This window comes from Protopterus annectens, chromosome 4.part0 (genome assembly GCF_019279795.1).
Source record: "Protopterus annectens isolate FY-2018-M chromosome 4.part0, PAN1.0, whole genome shotgun sequence".
In the NCBI taxonomy this organism is placed as follows: domain Eukaryota; kingdom Metazoa; phylum Chordata; order Ceratodontiformes; family Protopteridae; genus Protopterus; species Protopterus annectens.
Window position 1 is genome coordinate 1,347,339,980 of NC_056733.1, and position 21,935 is coordinate 1,347,361,914.

At 42.0% G+C, this 21,935-nt stretch overlaps 1 protein-coding gene across 1 annotated transcript in view; it reads right to left on the bottom strand.

Moving 5' to 3' along the window:
• AFAP1L1 (actin filament associated protein 1 like 1) overlaps window positions 1–21,935 on the bottom strand; it is a 507,629-nt gene that overhangs the window by 46,235 nt on the left and 439,459 nt on the right. Inside the window, exon 18 of the mRNA XM_044069203.1 lies at window positions 15,288–15,419. Within this exon, the coding sequence (XP_043925138.1) occupies window positions 15,288–15,419 (132 nt within the window). The remainder of the gene's footprint in view (window positions 1–15,287; window positions 15,420–21,935) is intronic.

Here is a 21,935-nt window from a genome sequence, read left to right on the forward strand (position 1 = left end):
TTTTCCACAACATTTCAGAAAAAAAGGAAGAGTCCCAAATGGGAACACTTATCTGCTTACAACAAATTAAACTTGCAAAGGCCGTATAGCTGGCAAACACGGACAACAGACAAAGTCTGCCTTCATGTACTGTCAGCAAGAAGGTTCTGAAAATTTTGGCACATGTACTTCCCTTATGTTTTGTTCATTGGTCATATGTTGGATGTATGGCTTGAGAGTATGGTGCCTAAGCATTTGTAAACTCCACGGATATACAGTATCCTTAGGAGTATACATTGCACTTGTCAGCAAAACTGCAAAAGTGATTTACTGCAGAAAATCTAAAGGGGTCAACATCTACGGAGGGCAGCTAAGCTAGCAAGCACAGAGGGGAAAAAAATAAGAGGATACTTTTTTGGCCCACAAGGGAAACCATTTCTAAGTGGCAGGTAGCCTCCAACATTCTCAAGCTCTCTTTGGAGGATATGGTGGCTGAAGACACTATTGCTGCAGCCAAACTTTCAGTGGGAGGCTGTCATCTTGCTACAACACCAGCCTCTCCAACATCTGAAGCAGAACTGTCTCAGGGGAGGCCAGGATTCGCCTGATGTGGAACTAGACCCCTCTGCACTACTGCACAGTGACGATAATCAACCTTTTGTTTTCTGCTAGAAACCTCACCCACTGGAGAGGGACCAAGGGATATAGTTACAGGGGACGGCATAAACAATACCCTTGTGTACACAAAGCCCCAGAAGGTAGCATGACAAGCAACACAAAGTACTCACCAAGACCCCTTCCCTCCTTGTTCATGTGCTACATTATCCTCTAACTATCCTGTTTCATAACATTGGACTTTGGCATAAAAAGTACCTTCAGAACCTAAAGAGAAAGATGTCATGCTTACTCCTACTGAAAAGGAAGCTGATATACAAAAGCTATGTAACTGCAAATTATGTTATATGAAGACTGCCATGCAGTTAGAGGTAAGGATTTACAGTTATCTGCAATTTTAGTTTTTAGAGTTACCAGTGACTGTTTTCTTCATGAAGTGTGTGTGTGTGGGGGGGTGACCAGTAATTGGGGAAGGAGAGGAATGCCCCACAGTGCGAATGTACTAATGCCAACCTCTTAGGAAAGGGACTTGGCAGTGACCATTGTCTTCACGAGGCATGCAAGTGTGACCACCTGTACGACAGGTGGAGGAGTGGGAAATGGAACTCTGTCATAAAAAGAGTATTAAAGTGCTAGGGTTAGTGAATTAGGGCTGGGGATACAATTTCCAGGCTAGGGTTTTAGGGTTAGGATTAAGTAACAGTTTTAGGGTTAGGGGTAAGGTTAGAGTTTCAGGGTTTGGACTAGGGCTTTAGGGTTGGGATTAAGGTTCTCACATTAACCACAGAGAAGTCCAGGTTTAAAAAACAGTTTGAGAAATGTATTTCTGATTTCACCAGGTGGATACAACTGGTTTCTCTCATTCAAAAAAAGTCACATCCAAATACAAGTTATGTGTGTCCAGTAAAAATAACAAATGCCTGGAAATTAATAACTTCATCATCTCAGATATGTCTAATATGATACACTATATCAGAAAAAGCAGTAACATCAATACCATCTAAAGGATGTAGGATCAAATGTATCACCCTAAGGAATGGAGACGAGGTCAAAAGCAAAGAGTTTGGAAGGAGATGACAAAGCACAAACAGTAATCCATCCACAATAAGACCCACACATAAAATCATGTCTGAAAAACCATCAGTAATGTCACTTACACTCCTCAAAGGAGATGCAACATAAGGAAGGTAAGACAGAGCTGGACCTGTCTCTCCATGATGTGATCCAGTAGGCCTGATCCCTTGAGCTTTTGGTTCCTCTATGAAAGGGAGGAAAGTATGAATTTAAACCATACTGAGTATCATGTCTACGCTCCAGCAGATGGTGACAACAAATGGCTGAAGCTAATGCAAAGTCCTAACAAGCACCACTGTGAGACACTCCTGAGTAGAATATACCAGCATCCAAGAACAAACTGTAGTGTAAAACTGCTGCCCACTCACAGCAAACTACAGAAACTTTGTGTCACTACAGATATCAATAACCACATGGCTCAACGCCATCCGAAAGACCTCTGGAATTAGTAGCACCAAGGTTTAAAGGTGACCCAGCAAAGCTTCATCAACAGATGCGAAGGAACCTAAGACCAGAATCATGAGACAGAACCTATTACATAGTCAACAAGTAGATGCAGTAGAATCTAATGGACCATCTTTCCTGGCAGGAAATGAGTTCCCCCTTGGCTAGTAGTAATTGAGACTGCTCTAGCAATTTTTCAGACAACTAATCTGTCTGGAAAGGACATGCTGGTGGAGGTCCAAGCAACTACAGACCACTGACTTTTTTCATTAATTTGCAGAACTCACCTATGGCAAGAGATGAACTTTCATGCCTGAATGAAATGCTACCTTGTCATCAATGCAGACTAATGCAACACTCAGGACTGCTGTGGGAATTAATGGGAACTAATCCTCTCAGAGGACTTTGCTTAAACACTGGGCAGGATGGTCTATCCTTAGCAGATCTCCTTTGGTACTTGGCCACTTTCCCTCTCATTAATGACTGAGAAAGTATAAAGGAAGAAGATATATTCAGATCCTGGATCTCCTTTAAGGACTCATGAAGATGGTCTTCACCAATGGAGGAGTATCAAGGACATCCTGACACAGTTTTTTGTATGGAATGTCCCCTATGGACACAAGCATCAAGGAATGAAGTCCTGGCCACAATGCCACAATGAATGTACATAGGGTGAACTGGAACTCCTTCAACACAGTACTAAAAATTTTACAGAAGCTTCTCATTCATCTGACCTGTAAGTCTACAGTTTTTTTTTTTCTATGGCCTGTTTGACTAAAGAAGTGTGGAAATTAGACATATGACAAAATCTGTAAATAACCTCTAGGCTTAAAAAGTACAGTTGTGTACACCTACAATAAATGTAGATGCTCGAGTGTCTTCACTGTTGCAGTCATGACTGTAGGGTTCTCCCCTGCCGGCAGGCAGTCCTCGGTCGGCCAGAATCCCAAAGTCTGGGTCCGGCGTCGGCTGTTCAACCATGCTCCCTGACGTCAGAGTGCCAGGAGTACAAAGCCGACAGCCGACACCATCTTCTCCAGTTTTTCTTGCCCCAGATGTCAGGCGTCCCAAAATGAAAAAGGTCCCATATCCTTTGCAAATACACCTCAGAAGAATGGTGAAAAAAGGAACTACACAAAAGTAAAAATAAGAGGGGACAGGAGGGAGGAAGCAGACTGCAACAGTGAAGACACTCGAACATCTACATTTATGGTAGGTGTACACAACTGTACTATGTTCATCATGTTTCACTGTTGCAGTCATGACTGTAGGGTAGAATCCCAAAGCTGAAAGAAAGGGAGGTGGTCATAAAGAAGAAGGGGTGGCTAAAAGGCCCTGCAAGACTGCAGAGGCAAAGCCTGCCCTAGACTTAGAGTAGAGAGGTAGATTGTAGTGCTTAGAAAAAGTATGCACTGAACTCCAAGTTGCAGCTTCCAAAATGTCTTTGGTAGGAACTCCCCTGAGGAAGGCCGCAGAAGTGGCAGCAGCTCTGGTGGAATGAGTCCGTATACTCCCTGGGATTTGCTTTCCATGGTGTGAATAACAAAATCTGATTCCATGAGCAATCCATTTAGAAATGGTCTATTTTGAAATGGCTTTACCTTGGGAACTTGAAGCATAAGAAACAAACAATTGTTCTGATTTTCTGATGTCCTTGGTTCTGTCCAGGTAAAAACGTAGTTGTCTGTGTACATCCAAGGAATGTAAGATCCTTTCCCCTTTATTTTGAGTAGTGGGGAAAAAGGTTGGCAAGTGGATAGTCTGATTTAAAGCCACTTTGGAAACCACCTTGGGCATGAAGGTAGGATTAGTCCTCAAAGATACCCTGTCTTGATGAAAAATAATATAAGGTTCCACAGCCATAAGAGCTTGTAACTCTGAAACTCTCCTGGCAGAGGTTAGGGCTAACAGGATAGCTGTCTTCCAAGATAAAAACTTGATGTCAGAAGAGGCAGCAGTCTCAAAAGGAGGCAAGGTTAGTTTTTCCAAAACATAGTTGAGATCCCAAGCAGGAATGGGAGGAAATCTAGGAGGTCTTAAGTTCTTAGCTCCTCTGAGAAACTGTCTCATGAGCTGGTGGGAAAAGATGGGAGGGTCTGTATTATAATGAGCAGAGATAGCAGAGGCATGTATCTTAATGGAAGAGAAAGAGAGACCCTTATGTAAGAGATCTGTTAAGTAAAGTAAAATTAAAGGAATGTTAGGAAGAAGACGATCAGAATCCTGAGCCTGCATCCAGGAACAAAATCTTTTCCATTTTCCTGCATAAGATTTTCTAGTGCTAGGACGTCTGGCTTCTAAAATGACATCCATAACCTGCTTGGGTAGGAAAGAAGAAATCAAAGGCACTGGATTAAGCAGGCCGCCAGGCTGAGAGTTCTGACATGAGAGTGTAGAACCTGACCCTGATGTTGGGACAGAAGGTTCGGAGACTGAGGTAAAACCCAAGGGGGCTCCAGACATAGGTTTTTTAGAGTTGGATACCAAAACTGTCGAGGCCAATTTGGGGCCAGCAAGATTATCATCTTGGGCTTGTCCTGTTTTATCTTTAATAAGACCCGAGGAAGAAGAGGAAGAGGTGGAAAGGCATATCCCGAGAGGTTCCTTCAACTGAATGACAGGGCATCCACTTTCCAAGCTTCTTTGTGGAAAGTCCTGGTGCAAAAATTCTGTAGTTGATGATTGAGATGGGATGCAAAGTGGTCTATGTGAGGACATCCCCAAACTGCTGTTATCATCCTGAATATTTTGGTGTCCAGCATCCACTCGTGTGGATCCGAAAGGTTTCTGCTCAGACTGTCTGCCAGGAAGTTTTGTTTCCCTGGTAGAAACTGAGCTTGAAGATCCAGATTGCAAGCTAGAGCTGTGTTCCATAGGTCCATGGCTAGTCTGCAAAGGGGTAGGAATGAGACCCCTTGCTTGTTTATGTACCACATAACTGTGGTGTTGTCTGTCCGTATTAGTAGTTGTCCTGGTTGTAGAAGATTCCTGAAGGCCATTAGAGCTTTCTGAACGGCTAACATTTCCTTTAAATTGATATGCAGGTGCTTCTGATCCTTTGTCCAAAGGCCCTGCAGACAGTTGCCCTGAAAATGGGCTCCCCAAGCATAATCCGAGGCATCCGTGGTTAGAATCTGAGTGGCAGGAGGCAGACAGAAGGGTTTCCCTTTGTTTAGAGCACATGCCCTGGACCACCAAAGAAATTCCTTTTGAATGCAAGGAAGGATGGAGATGAGTATGTCTAAACTGTGGCAATGCTGAGACCATACACTTTTTAGGTACCACTGTATTTTCCTCATGTGTAGTCTTGCATATGGTACGAGAAGGATGCAAGAGGCCATGTAACCCAAAGCCTGCAGGAATCTCCTTGCAGACAGTTGAGTTAAAGTTGCCAAGGTTTTGAAAGTTGAAGCCAGGTGTAATTGGTTTTCGGATGTCAGAAATGCCATCTGGGTTGTGGTGTTTAGAAGAGCACCCAGAAAAGTTACCTGTTGTGATGGTGTCAAATTTGACTTTTTTATGTTTACAGAGAATCCCAGGAACTTGAGGAGGTTCTGTAGAAATTCTAGATGCTGGAGTAAGACATCCTTGCTGTCTGCCTGAATTAGACAATCGTCCAGATAAGGGTAAATTTGAATTCCCTTGAGTCTGCAGTAAGCTACTACTGGAGCCAGGCATTTGGTGAAGACCCTGGGTGCAGTAGACAATCCAAAGGGCAGCGCAGAGAATTGAAAGTGCCTCGATCCGGCTTTGAACCTGAGGTATTTTCTGCATTCCTGCCTGATGGGAATGTGTAAATATGCCTCCTTTAAATCCAAAGTTACCATACATGCATCTTTGGACAGCATTGGAAGTAACTGCTGTAGAGTAAGCATCTTGAATTTTGGAATCTCTAGAAAGGTGTTCAAGACCGACAGATCCAGAATGGGTCTCCATGAGTTTTGCTTCCTGGGGACTAGAAAGAGCCTTGAGTAAAAACCTTGTCCCATCTCTGAAAGTGGAACCAGTTCTATGGCTTTCATAGCCAAAAGAGCTTCCACCTGGTTTAAGGCCTCCGTCCATTGATGTTTTGGAAGGTCTGGCCATCCGCTTGGCCTTGGCAGGGTATGAAAATGGAATTTGTAACCTCTTAAAACCACATCCAAAACCCACTTGTCTTGGGTTATATGAGTCCAATTTTGATAAAAAAGAGAGAGTTTTCCTCCGAGAGGGGCTTCCAGGCAAGAAATTCCTGCAGCCCAACAGAGGGAGTCATTGAGTTTGTTTCCTATGAGGTTGTGACCTGTCCTCTCCTCCCCTAGGGGTGGAAGCAGTCCACTGTCTTGGTCGATAAGAAGCTTGTGTTTGAGGCCTTCCTCTGGAGCATCTATATCTACCCCTCTGAGGCCTGTCTGAAGTGGGAAAGGACCAATTTTTTGAAGGCCAATTCCTGCTAAATCTAGGTTGCTGTACTTGTAAGAAATCTTTAACTGCTTGCATGGATTTCGCCTTATCCTCCATCTTTTTAATCACCTCTTCAGCTTTTGATCCAAACAAAACATTATGCTGAACAGGAGCATCCAATAATTTAGCCTTTACTTGTTCAGGCAAATTTTGTTCCTTTGGCCATGCATGCCTTCTAATGACTGTGCCGGAGGCAGCAGCCCTACAGGAAGCCTCCAAGGCATCAAATCCACAGTGTAAACCATGCTTCCCAACTTGTTCAGTGGCATGCAATAAGTCATGTAATTCCTTATCATCTGCACAGGCAGAAATGGAAGTAAGCTTTTGTTTTAAAACAGACAAGAGAAATTGCTGGTATTTCAGCATATGAAACTGACAGTTTAAAGCCCTAATGGACAAAGTAGCAGAAGTGTACACTTTTTGCCCCATCTTTCTAAGGATCTAGAATCCTTTTCAGTGGGAATGGGATTTTTGGCAGAAGCGGCCTTAACTCCCTTAGGACCCTGAGAAATGGTTTCAGGGTCAGCAGAAGGGTTCTTGTATAAAAACTGGTGGGAATCAGGAACCCTGTAATATCTATCAGGCTTAACAGGAGCAGGAGGAAAAGAGTCAGGGGTTAAGTTAGCCTCCGAAAAGGCATCATCCACAATATCCAAAACAGGAGGAATAGCCAGGGGTCTATGTTGGGGAAGAAGAAGAAAATCCCTCAGTCTTTTCTTGGATTCCGAATACTTCTGTCCTTCCCAGTGGAAATGTTCCCTCATTTCATGCAAAGTTTCCCCAAAAGAGAAATCCTCAGGGGGAGAAGCTGAAGGAATGGATTCCTCAGCATCAGAATCCTCATAAGGAGGGAAAGAATATTCCTGGTCAGAAGAAGAAACTGAAGAAACAGAAGCCTGATCAGAGGAATCATAATAAACATCCTGCCTTGGCCTTTTATCTGGAGGGGGATGTGAACCCCTAATCATAGTAAGTAAATCCTCCGCCATCTTGAGTAACTGTTTCTGTGACTTGGGAGCCGGTTCAGAAGAGGCCTGTGTTGCAGTCTTTGATTTAGAAGGAGTCTTTGCCTTTGTCTTTGGCTTTGCCTTTATTAGAAGCTGAGTAGGCCTGAAAACCCCTTCGGAAGCCGGTACCTGCACAGTGGCTCCGGACCCATCCGAAGGAGCATTGTCCGAAGGTCCTGCAATAGAAATATTTAAAGGCCTGGTTGGCTCCTCATGAGAGTCCGTTTCGGCCGTCAGTTCTGAAATGGCTGACGACAGAGGCTGCAAAAGTGCCTCACTGACTACGGCCGAATCTGAAGCTGGCTCCGCTTGTGCGCTATCAGCAGATTTGGACCTCGGAGGCCTGCCTTTATCCTTGCGACATTTGTGAACTCCGGTAGCCGGAACCGTATCCGATGACATTTTGTAGTTAAAGCGCCTACCGAAGTAATGAAAAGCAAAATCGTACCTTCGCTTAATTGTACGCTGATTGAATCTAGCACAAAACCGACAACTAGCTACATCGTGGTCAGGGCCTAAGCAGGGAATACAGTAAGAATGAAAATCCTTATGAGGTATTTGCTTCCCACATGAAATACAATTATTAACTTTTTCTGACATCGGAGTGGAGCAAGAAAAAAGTTTCCCCAACGGGGTACTTAGCTTTGAGTGGAGAAGAAAATCTTCGGACTGAAGTTTATCAGAAAAACATCGTCAGGAGTCAGCCGACCGGCACTTGCGAACTGCTATCACCGCACGGCAAGAAAGACTGGAGAAGATGGCGTCGGCTGTCGGCTTTGTACTCCTGGCGCTCTGACATCAGGGAGCATGGTTGAACAGCCGATGCCGGACCCAGACTTTAGGATTCTGGCCGACCGAGGACTGCCTGCCGGCAGGGGAGAACCCTACAGTCATGACTGCAACAGTGAAACATGATGAACATCTGCACAAGTACAGAGGTTTGCCAAACGTTAGTGGAAGGATTTCTGAGAACTTTGATGAAACACAGATGTGACATTAGGACAATATTTTAGGATTTTATGTTGAGAAAAATCATCCATACAGGGCTACACCTGATACAAATGATCTGGTTTCTCTTCTTAGGTGTTGAAGATCCCACATTCAGATATGGATATATCAGACACAGAAGCATTTATGCAACATACATATTATCTTTTATGACAAGCTCCAAGGGACAAATGACCCAAGGCTGTCCTTTTTGTCCAAGACATACAATGAGACACTTTTGTGTTGGGGAACAAGTGAGGGGGGCACTCAACAGTGGACTTTGTATGTGGCATGCTCTAAAGGAGGGATGATTAGGAAGACAGTTTAAAAATGAGGATGTTTGCACTTTCTGTTCTTCAGCAAAGGAGGCATCACCATTTGGACTCATCAGTCACTGAAAAATCACAAGTTGGCAGTCTATCTTTTGCAGCCATAACACACTAATAACAGAGAGGTCCACAGAAGTTAAGTGCTAGGTCTGGCATGTGGGTTTTGTCTGCAGTACAGAAGCTACAATAAGTAATGGCATAAGGGATGAGAAGCTGACACATGACCTAACGCAAACTCCGTGACTGACTGCTGAATTGCACAGTCATGTACTTCAACAATTTTCCACCATTTGCTGAACAAGCCATCGAAATCCAGCACAACATTATATAACAGTAAGGTGTTAAACTTGAATGCAAGAAGGTTGGTGGGAACCATCTCAGGTTTTTTTTTTTTTGGCGAAAGGTCACCTTCAATGGGGAGGCAAAAGAAGATGATCCTCTGGGCCTGAGTTTACATGCGAAACAGGTTCTAAGAACTTAACGACCAACTTTTCACTCATGGGAGATACTTGTCATGGCAAATGATAAAAGATGGCTGCAAAATGGATTTCTTGCCAAAATGTGATTATACTAAGGTGTCAACACTCCACTGAACCTGAAGTCCAACACAGAACATGGAAGTTTTGCTGACCTCTCACTAATAGATGATGAGAACTCTACCAGTGAAGGTGTAGAGTGCACAAATCATGAGATGGACCCGGAACTGGACTTTTTTGGCCATAGACCTTGATTATAGGTTTGTAGCCTTCTGTCCTTCTGCCTGGAGCAAGCATCTTGCCTGGCACTGTTGAGATGGCTACCTAGACCATGATGCAATAATGCTCCGTGTACGGAACTCGCAAAATAAATCCGGCCAAAAGAATACTAAGCTGTCCTTAATTCTAGTAGGTGTCTTTCAGAGATTAAGTGAGCAACTATTCAGCAGTATTTTTTAGCAGTGAGTAGGAAGTGTGGGGTACTCAAAAGAACAGTAGATATTCAAGTAAAAGACTGTTCCAAGCAGAAAAAAAGGTCACCGAAATTGCTCCTCCTCCAGTTTCTGTTGGCATGTAAACCACATGAAAACAGCATTACTGTATACCACTCTCAGTTCTACTTATCTGCCTGAAATATACCACTCTCAGCTCTACTTATATGCCTGAAACAACTAGCTGCTAAACTTCATACTGTGTTTTATTAATCACTCTTGTAATTTGCTTTATTTACCATTTGTTAATGAGGGTACAGACCCAGTCCAGATGAACCATTTTCAGGTTCGTTCTGGGGAAAACAGAACAGAAAGTAGCAATATACATATCAGGGTTATAAGGAGTACTGCACATTACAATTTCAAACATTAATTATGAAGTAGATAAAATTACAGCTGAAAGCTAAAGTTCATACTTAATATATGAGAAATAGTGTTAGTATCAAAGTTAAAACTACGATACTCTATTGTTTATAACTGAGAAAATAATAACATTAATTTTATTTACTAAATGACCAGAATGTAATGAAATTCTGACTTCATTCAGTAGTGAACTGTGTTCAGACACAACACATCCCTGCAAACTTCCATTTACAGTGTGTGTTGACATTGCAGAGCTTTGCATGAGACACACTGCAACAAACACTACAGTTAAAACAACTGCTATGATGTGCAGAAGAAAAGCCTTAAAAGATTTTGTTTTACAGAAGAATTTAGAAAAAACAGAAAATGAGACATGAAGGCTGTACAGTTGCTTACATCTGTGATGGCTATACTTGGCCATTATTCTGATAATTAGTTGTTGTGTCTTTCGGCTTTTAGGGGTTAGTGGGTCGCCACAGTGGAACTCCGGTCCGCTAATGATTGGCAGTAGATTTTTACGTGCTGGCTTGCCGGGCCTAACGTAAAGTGTGGTTTAATGACTAAGCCAGGAGTTCAAGAAGAACACCACCGGTCACAGTAAGAACTGTTGCCAACAAAGACTGCTTACATGATGCAGGAAATTACGATTCACAGGTATATTAACTGCAATGAGGAAAGACCTCATTAATTTGCATGTCTCGGAATCACCTTAACTACAGTGAGTACAAGTCATCACTTCCTAATGTACTCGACACTGGTATCCCATGCATCACTTTGGCACAGACATCCCCCAGTCACTCTCGTTTCCCATGTTTTCTTCTAATGTTCCTCCTGACTTTGTTCTGAAGCTTCACCCCATACGGATGCACTTCCACTGCCCTCAACTGTCTTTCTCAAATTTTAAAGGACCCTCCTGCTGTTGCTTCTTATAGGTGGCTTGTCTCTCATAACTCATTAATTTTGAAGTCATTCAATAATGCCATAGATTAGAGTTTCATGCTTTTATGTAAAAAAAAAAAAAAAAAAAACTCTGCTACACTAACTAGTCAGTTAAGGGGGTTAATGGTGCTTCTGCTTTCTGTGTCTAGGTTCACCCCCCCCCCATTGTACTTTACTTTTTTTTGTTTTGTTACAAAAGGCTTAGGTAATATTTTTAAATTATCCTTGGTGTCTAGTGGCGGGAGAGATGGCTAACATTCTCTGACCGAGTTGTGAGAGTAAGGGTTTGAATTGTTTTAAGTGCCTTTAGGTCATGATATATATAGTATTTTTGGTGTCTAGTGTTCCCCCCACCACATGTTCTTATGCTGCAAAACTTTGTTCATTTATTTTTTTAAATGCCTTTAAGTCATAATATTAAAAGTTATCCTTCTTGTCTAGTGTTACCCTCCATTAACGTTGCAAGATTTGCTCATTAGTACAGGGGAGTGTAGAGACAAGACAGGCCTCTACACACACACACACACACACACACACACACACACACACACACATGCAAGCAGACGCACTGTGCCCCCACCCCACTGCAGCACTCACAGACACTCACCTATTCATCCATACACACAGTCACCCCCCCACACATGCACACACAAAACTACTTTAATCCCTAACCCCACTACTGCAACATCCCAAGCAGGTACACACTCACACATGCAGTCACAAGCACAAGCATGCATACACACACACACACACACACACACACACACACACACACACACACACACACACACACACACACACACACACAACTACTTGTCCACTAAACTTCCCAGCAGTTGTCTCTATAACACAATCTTGTGAACATGAGACTGTGGCTCATTTACACACACTGAAACCATTTTACAAAAAGTAAAGTATTTTTTTCACATTCTGGCATTTATAGCTTCTTTCCTCCATGTGCACTGCAAGAACTAGGAAAGAACCACAAACAGCTGTTTAAACTAAACACATCTAACACAAAACAAATGACACAGAAATAATATATTCTAAGCAAGAAATATTATCCAGGCTGGTTTGTAACTACCTTTCAAAAGCAGAGCCTTTTCTGTTATAGACCTAAAGGCTGACTAAAATAAATCTGTTTATCAAGAAATGACTATGTGATATAGAAGAACAGGTGCTATACTCCTCTACTACTTCTAAAACTTAAATTCTTCTTAAACATATTTCTCAAAACTGAAATACAAATAGTCTTGATATACAGTCAGGAAATCTGCCACCACTCTCTCAAATGGCTGTAGATTATGGCTGTGAAAGAGCAGCAGTGTTGGATTATGCAGACTTATATCTTATTACTGGAAACGCTTAGCCAAGGAGACTGCCCGCACAGTGACCTGTATGACCTAAACAGCAATATGATCATAAAGACAATGACACTTTTCAGTTACACATGCATCTCCTAGGAGCCCTGTGGTGTCTGAATTTTCTTCTTGCTTCAGTAGCACAAGTCGCACACATCCAGCATCTTCAGCAATGACCCTGACATTTTCTGTTTAATAACCAACTGTGCTCTCATGGACATCTCAGGGTTCTCAGTATAAAGCTCTGTTATAATGTGCACTGTTTGTCATCTCTCCAGCTGTCTGGCCTTACTACTTCATATAGTCTATGGATTCACACACAGTCTGCTGCATCTGTTGGGTTCCTGCTTCTGTAAATATAACATTTCACAGAGAGCTTTAAGTATGTAACCTTGGGTGGGAGGTTGGCATAATGGTTAAGGTGTTTACCTTACAAACACAAGGTCAAGGGTTTGATTCTCAGATGGGGTAAATGGCTAGGCTTAAAATGGTCCACAAAGGTAGTTAGCCTAGTACTAACCTATGAACCTTCCATTACTACAGCTGTACGGTTTCTATTCTGCACTAAAAGACAGCACAGATTATAGTATAACACAGCAATAATTGTAAGGAAACATACTACTATTACAACTACCTGTGCAAGCATTACAGACAAGCCCTGCTAGGCACATGTGCTGATACTGTACATTGCTAAAACTTGTTTTCTGAGAAGAACACTCAAACATTTTAAACATAAAAAAGTTTATCATCATTAAACATTGGTTCTATGACACTTGGTTGGCACCCCAAAGAACCCAGACAAAAAGTAATGAGATCCCTAAAATTTAACTACAAAAATCATTGGGTGCTACAGCACAGTTATATTAACTAACCAATGTACCCAAACATATAAAAGGCAAACGTGTGGAACATGAAACACATGTTTTTGCAGAGGTCAAGCTCCCCTGAATGTACATTGGGCAGGCTGTATCCCCCTGCCAAAAAAGGTAGACTTGTGCATTTTATTTCTAGGCTAAAAAAAAATAAAAAATTCAGAGAAAGTGCAAATACATTACTCAGCATGTCAAATGTAATTCTGGCTCTCTTTTGAGGTTAAGAGACCACTACAGTAGAATAGTTAAGTAGGGGTAGTTGTGCTACAGTCCCAAGAGTTTATGGTAAAAAAGGAGCTTGTCCCAAAATAATCAACTTAAATAATAAAAAAAAACTCATCTCCTGCAAGATGTACTTGTTTTCATACAAATCAATGTGCTGTCTGAACCCAGAGAGGTATAAATGTATCTCGTTCTTCCTCCTTCCCCCAGGTAGGAGCAGCAGTCTTTTCACCATACAAAATTAAATTCAATGAAACAAACCCATACAGTGCTCAGTTTGTTTGTGTCTTTCGTCTTTTCCCGGTTAAGGGTCGCCACAGCGGAACTCTGATCCGCTAATGATTGGTAGTGGATTTTTACGTACCGGGTTACGAGCCCTGACGCACAACCTTCAACGAAGGCACGCCCCATTCATGCATGCCTCCACACAGAAGACGCTCTAGCTGAGAATCGAACGGGACGTCTTACTATGAGGCGACAACGCTACTGCAGCACCACCACTGCAGTCCATACAGTGCTCAGTACATCACTATAAACCATCTTTCACAGTGCTAGCCTAAATTTACTATGCATATTACATTACACAAACAACATTCTTAAACTTTCAAGTAAGTGTACATTGTTCTTTTTGGTTTCTGACATAAAAAAACTTTGCACTTGTGAATGCTTGGGCTGTCAGTAAAACTGCATTTGGTAAAAAAAAATCAAAGTATTTTAGTAGCACTATAGCAAAATATTAAGTTTGCTGACTGCTTTATTACTGCATGCATCTTACACAAAACCCTTTATTAAAGGTTTATAGATAAATAGTAAATACTAGGCTATCAGTCTGCAGATAGCCCGTAATCAGAGGTCAGAATCAAACCCAGTACTTTGTACCTGTGAGATAAAGACTTCAGCCATTATACTAACTCCTCCTCCCCATTATCTTTCTAAATGGGAATTAACAGTTTTGAAGGCTCGCTGTTCAAATGCCAGCACTCAAATTGCCAAGTGCCGACAAGTCAAAAAAAAAAGAAAAAGAAAACACAGAAGAGTGAATCTCAAAAAAATCTCTCTTCTACTTTAAATTTCTTTTTGCACAGGGGGCAAGCCCCCCTGCACCCTCAACCCCTTAATGTATATATGCCAACTACAAATTCACCATACCTCAAAGAATAAGGAATATTTTGATAACTGGCATCTCACACTTGGTATATACAAATCCGATCTTTCGGCCATTCGGTCTCCGCATGTTGGGACTTGCTCTAGCAAGTCCCAACATTTCAAATGGTTACAGTTTTGACATATCTCCTATTTTGGTCATTTGATCCTCACTGTACATACATTACTTCTGAGATATGAAAAAGGAAATTAACAGGACATATTTAATAGCAAGATAAATGGCACTTCCATCTCTGGAACAGGAAAAAAAGCATAACGGTAATGAAAGAGTGCAGCCTGTTGAATGTTTTTTGAGGTAAATGGTACCTAGAAGTTCTCAGTAACTTTTTCCTGCAATAAAAAGCATAAAATAATTTATCTAAAACAGTTAAGTGTGTACTGCAACAGGTCAATTTCTGCCAACAAACACTCAGATTGCCAGTACGGTAAGCAATAAGTCTGACTAACACACATTAACGACAGCAAACATAAGACAGCTTATTCCCACAGCTAAGGGATATGGACTGACTTTAAGATAGTACCTTGGCTTTCTGTAGTACATTGCCTTTACTGGATACCACAATGGAGGGTGGTCTGTTCTTCAGCTGTGAAGCACTGTTAACAGCAGGGGAAAGCTCAGTACTGTTACTCTCAGTGTGTGCTCTAGTGTTTTGCTAAAATAAAAAGAAATGCATACCAAATAAGTACAAAAAAATTGCAGATAGGCAACATTCTAGCCATTTTCTTTGGCAAATGTGGTGGAGTTTTCAACTATAAAAACTGCACTATGAATTTACAGTTTTGCAACTTATATTGCTCACTTAATGTTACATTAATAAAGTAAAGAAATTCATTCCACATGTACAAATTTTGCTCTAAGGCCAGAAAATTTGCTAAATAAATAGAAGCCTTCAGCTGAAGATGTGCACCCTTGTGGCTCTGTAATGAAGATCGTTGCCTCACAGTTCCAGGATTCAGTCCTGGTCACCTCTCTCTGGAGTTTCCATGTTTTCCCCATGTCTGCATGGATTTTCTCCAGGCATTTCAGTTTTCTCTCACTTTATAAAAGTAAGCTGGATGACTTGGTGAAAGTACAGTTGTATACACTTACCATAAATGTAGATGTTCTATATTCACTGTTGCAGTCATTACATTTGGGTAATCTGCTGGCAGGTTGCCCTCAGTCGGCCTGAATTCCAACGTCTTGGGTCCTGCGTCGGTTGCTGTCTTCTCTTCCATGGCGACAGGTCGTCAGGGGTATAAAACATGCAGCTGACGCCATTTTCTTTAGTTTTTCTTGCCCCCGATGTCAAGTACCCCCAAAAAGGTAGCAAAATTTTTATATATATATATATATATATATATATATATATATATATATATATATACATGCATCAATATAAACTTTACCTTAATCTACAAGCAAATACACCACATAGGTTGTAGAAGATAGAGAAGGAAAGATAAACTTCAGAATGACAGGGGGATGGCGGAAGGGTAACCTGGACTGCAACAGTGAATACACTCTAACATCTACATTTATGGTAAGTGTACACAACTGTACTATGTTCTTCATGTTTTACTGTTGCAGTCATTACATTGGGTAGAATCCCAAAGCTATGGTTGGGAGGCTGGAGCTAAACAGCATTAGGTGCGGCTATAAGGCCCTGCAGCACTGCAGTGGCAAAGCCTGCCCTGGACTTAGAATAGAGAGGCAAATGGTAATGCTTTGTAAAGGTGTGAACAGAACTCCAAGTAGCAGCCTCTAGAATGTCTTTGGTTATTACTCCTCTGAGAAAGGCTGCTGAAGTAGCTGCAGCTCTAGTGGAATGAGACCTAATGCCCTTGGACACAGGTTTACCATGGTGTAAGTAGCAGAAATGAATGCAGTGGCTTATCCACTTTGAAACTGTCTGCTTTGAAATAGCCTTTCCTTCTGATCCTGCAGCATATGACACTAGTAATTGCTCAGTTTTTCTTAGAGCTTTAGTCCCGCTCAAGTAGAATCTTAGCTGTCTGTGTACGTCTAAGGAATGCAGAATTCTCTCCCCCTTGTTCTGCGGATTTGGATAAAAAGTTGGCAGACAAATTGTTTGGTTAAGAGCCACACTGGAAACCACCTTAGGCATAAAAGTAGGATTTGTCCTCAGAGACACCCTTTCTGGGTAAAATATGATAAAAGGCTCTACAGCCATGAGGGCCTGTAGCTCTGAAACTCTTCTTGCTGAAGAAATTGCTAGTAGCAGAGCTGTTTTCCATGATAAGAACTTTAGATCAGCGGTAGCAACTGGTTCAAATGGAGGCAGGGTGAGCTTTTCCAACACATAATTGAGGTCCCATGCAGGTAATGGTGATCTTCTAGGAGGCCTTAAATGTTTGGCTCTTCTAAGATACTGCTTTAGTAAAGGATGAGAAAAGATTGGTGGCTCTGTATTGTAATGAGCTGAAATGGCAGAGGCATGGATTTTGACTGATGAGAAAGATAGGCCTTTGTCAAGCATCTCAGTTAAGTATTGTAATATCTGAGGAATATTTGGTTCTGCTGTATCAGTTCCTTGTGCTTGATTCCAAGCACAGAATCTCTTCCATTTGTCAGCATAAGATTTTCTAGTACTAGGCCTTCTGGCTTCCAAAATGACATCCATCACAGCTTTAATGAGAGGTGTTGTTTGTATGACTACATGATTAGCCATGCTGCCAGGTTCAGAGTCTGTAGCTGATTGTGCAGGATCTGATTGTTTTGCTGGGACAGTAGTTGTGGTCTTTGAGGCAAGGTCCAAGCTGGGTATTGAGCCAAGTTCCTTAGAATTGGGTACCAGTATTGGCAGGGCCAGTCCGGAGCAATTAATATCATCTTTGGCTTCTCCTGTCTGACTTTTAGGAGGACCCTGGGTAGAAGAGGCAGAGGAGGAAAGGCATACACTGATAGGTTTTTCCAACTGAAGGATAGGGCGTCCACTTTCCATGCTTGTCTGTGATAAGTTCTTGTGCAGAATCTTTTCAATTGATAATTTTGAGGAGAGGCAAATAGATCAATGTCTGGGCTCCCCCATTTCTCTGTTATCATGCTGAAGACTTGTGGATTAAGTTTCCACTCGTGAGGATCCATAAGGTTTCTGCTTAAATCGTCTGCCAGAGTGTTTTGTTTTCCTGGCAGGAATTGAGCTTGACGATGTATTTGGTAGGTCAAAGCTGTGTCCCACAGTGCCATGGCTAATCTGCAAAGGGGGTATGAGTGTGTGCCCCCTTGCTTGTTTATATACCACATGACTGTGGCGTTGTCAGTCTTTATTAGTAGTTGTCCTGGATGAAGTAAGTCCTTGAAGGCTGTTAGGACATTTTGAACAGCTAGCATCTCTTTCTGGTTGATATGTAGATGCATTTGTTTTGGTGTCCATAAGCCCTGAATGCATCTTCCTGCCATGTGGGCCCCCCAGGCATAATCTGATGCGTCTGTTGTTAAGGTTTGGCTGGCAGGGGGTAGAGTGAAGGGCAGTCCCATGTTTTGGTGACATGCCTTTGCCCACCACAGAAACTCCTGTTGCAGGCAGGGAATGAGAGGAATCATTGTTTCCAGACTGCGTGAATGTTGACTCCATAAACGTTTTAGGTACCATTGAAGTTTCCTCATATGCAGTCTTGCATATGGAATTAGTAGGATGCAGGATGCCATGAAGCCCAGAGCCTGCAGAATTTGCCTTGCAGAAGACTGGGTTTTTGTTGCCATCAGTTTCAAGTAAGCAGTCAGTTGCCTTTGCATGTCTGGGGTGAGGTAAGCCATCTGGGCAGCTGTATCCAAGCTTGCACCCAGGAATGTTATCTTTTGAGAGGGTACCATTTGTGATTTATTTTCATTTATTGTGTACCCTAGGCATGTTAGAAGCCTTTTCACAAATGCCAGGTGTCGAAGAAGAGTGTCCTTGTTCTCTGCTTGAATGAGACAGTCATCGAAAGTAAGGATATATTTGTACACTTCTTTGTCTACAAAATGCAATTTCTGGTGCCAGGCACTTTGTAAAGACCCTGGGTGCAGTAGATAAGCCAAAGGATAGTGCAGAGAATTGCTAATGTATTAAGCCAGCCTTGAATCTGAGGTATCTTTTGCATGATTGTCTTAGTGGGACATGCAGGTATGCCTCATTTAGGTCTAACGTCACCAGCCAAGCATTCTTGCCCAGCATGGGCAGAAGCTGCTGCAAAGTCAGCATTTTGAATTTTGGAATGTCCAGGTATGTGTTCAAAATCGATAAATCCAGTATTGGCTGCCAGGCCTTGTCCTTTCTGGGTACCAAGAACAGTCTTGAGTAAAAACCTTGTCCTTTTTCCTGTTCTGGTACTGTCTGAATGCCAACCATATCCATGAGGGACGTAACCTGTTTCTGTGCCTCTGCCCATTTATTTTTTGGTAGATCTGGCCAACCATTTCCCATTGGCAGAGTGTGGAAATGGAATCTGTACCCCTGTGATACAATGTTTAGCACCCACTTGTCCTGGGTTATTAATTGCCAATTTTGAGAAAAAAAGTGCTAATTTTCTCCCTATGGGTGCTGCCAAAAGATAAGTGCGTAGTGTAGGCAGAGGGAAGTCATTGGGATTGCTTTCTGTAGGTTTGCGCTTTATCTCCTCCAGATTTGGAGGTGGAAGTGCCCCATTGCTTTGATCTGTTAGAATCTTGCGCCTGGTATCTGGAACCCTTAGGACATCTGGATTTGCCCCTTTGAGCTCTGCCTGACACAGGAAAGGACCAATTTTTTTGTAATCCAGTGTCTACTGAATCTTGGTGGCTGCACTTGTAAGAAGTCTTTAACAGTTTGCATAGACTTAGCTTTGTCTTCCATTTTCTTTAAAACCTCTTCTGCCTTAATACCAAACAGAGAATCATGCTGTAAAGGTGCATCTAGCAATTTTAGCTTTAACATGATCAGGCAAATTTTGTTCCTTTAACCAGGCATGCCTCCTAATCACAGATCCAGTAACTGCGGCCCTGCAGGAGGCCTCTAAGAAATCAAAACCACATTGTAAAGTATGCTTTCCAACTTATTCAGCTGCATGCAATAATTCCTGCAATTTTTTACTTTCTGCACATTCTGAAATCAACATAATTTTCTGTTTCAGCAATCTCATAAAATGTTGTTGGTACTTAAGCATATGAAATTGACAGTTTAAGGCCCTGATTGCCAAGGTTGCAGATGTATAAACCTTTTTTCCCCATCTGTCTAGTGCCCTTGAATCTCTGTCAGAGGGGGTAGGATTTTTTGCTATTGAGGCCTTAACTCCCTTTGGACCCTGTGAAATAGTTTCAGGATCAGCAGCAGGGTTTCTAAATAAAAATGTATGTGAGTCAGGGAACCTGTAATATCTGTCAGGCTTACTGGGAGCCGGAGGTAAGGAGTCAGGGGTCAAGCTTGACCCCGAAAACACATCATCCACAATGTCTAAAACAGGGGGAATGGCTAAAGGCTTGTGCTGAGGGAGAAGAAGGAAATCCCTGAGCCTCTTTTTTGATTCTGAGAAGTCTTGACTCTCCCAATGAAAATGCTCCCTCAAAGTATGCAAGGTTTCTCCAAATGAATAATCCTCAGGAGGAGATGCAGATGGAACAGACTCCTCAGCATCAGAATCCTGATAGGGAGGTATAGATAATTCCTGATCAGAAGAGGAATCAGAAGAAATAGAAACCTGATCTGAAGATTCATAATCAGTGTCTTGCCTAGGCCTCTTATCTGGAGGGGGATGGGTTCCCCTGATCAAGGTAATAAGGTCTTCAGCCATTTTGAACATCTGTTTTTTAGGCATACAGGCCTGTGCACGTGGCTCATGCATCAGTTTTTTAGTTTTAGAAATTGCTTTTGTCTTTGGTTTTGCAGCTGTCGTCGGTTTGATATACAAATGTTGAGGTCTGAATACATCCTCAGAAGCCGGTGCCTGCTCAGCGGCTCCGGCCCCATCCGAGGGAGATATATCCGTCGGTCCAATACCTTGAGTATCTTGTGACATGCCGGATTCCACATGGGTGTCGGTAGAAGCCTGTGACTCGAAGGTAGCTTAGGAGAAGCTTTGTCGTCGGTTTTTGATCTCGACTGCCTTTCTCTGTCCTTTTCTTTGGATTTTTTATGTACTCCAGTAGTCGGATTGCTATCCGACGACATTTCTGGGTAGTTAAATCTGTTTCCAAAATACTTTGATGCATAAATATACCGATGTTTAATAGTGCGTTGGTTAAATCTAGCACAAAACCGACAGCCAGGCACATTGTGATCAGGGCCTAGGCAAGGAATACAGTATAGATGGAAATCCTTATGAGGTATTTGCTTCCCACAAGTAATACAATTATTAACTTTTTCTGACATCAGTAAAAAGCAAAAAAAAAAAGTTTCCCCAATGGGATACTTAGCTTTAGTGAAGACTTCGGTTCTGAAACTCAAACTCGAATATTTCAGTACTCAGCCAACCGGCACTTGCGAAATGCTTCTGCTTCGGGCACAACACGGCAAGAAAGACTGAAGAAAATGATGTCGGCTGAATGTTTTATACCCCTGACGACCTGACGTCATGGAAGAGAAGACAGCAACTGACGCAGGACCCAAGTCTTTGGAATTCAGGCCGACTGAGGGCAACCTGCCAGCAGATTACCCAAATGTAATGACTGCAACAGTGAAACACGAAGAACATCTACAATGTTTCTGTAACCAATCTCAAATATTTTTTGGTTAATTCCCACAATACTGACCACAAATACCAATGCTCAAAACAGTGGGAAACTCCCAACCAGGCTTTAGCAAGGTTCCTGCAGGGGAATAAGACCATTTTCCTTGCTCTGTTACACTCTACATTCCTGTTTTGTGCTTCTACAGTTTGGTTGACATTATGTAGCGCATCTAAAAAACATTCTACCACAGTTAAAGCACATATGTAGATGTATAAACATATGTGTATTTTTATCTATCTTTCCGTTTCTCTATCTCTTTCAATATATATATATATATATATATATATATATATAGATTCACTTTAGAAGATCGAATTCCCAAAATCTCAAACCTCATATTATCGAGACCAAAACATCGAGATTTGGAAACTCGAACTTCTAAAATGAAACGAAAAAAAAAAAAAAGTCAAACATTGCTTTTGCAGGGGGGCTTTGCCTGCACCCCATGTGGGGCTGTGCCCCCACACCCCCCCTACTTAAA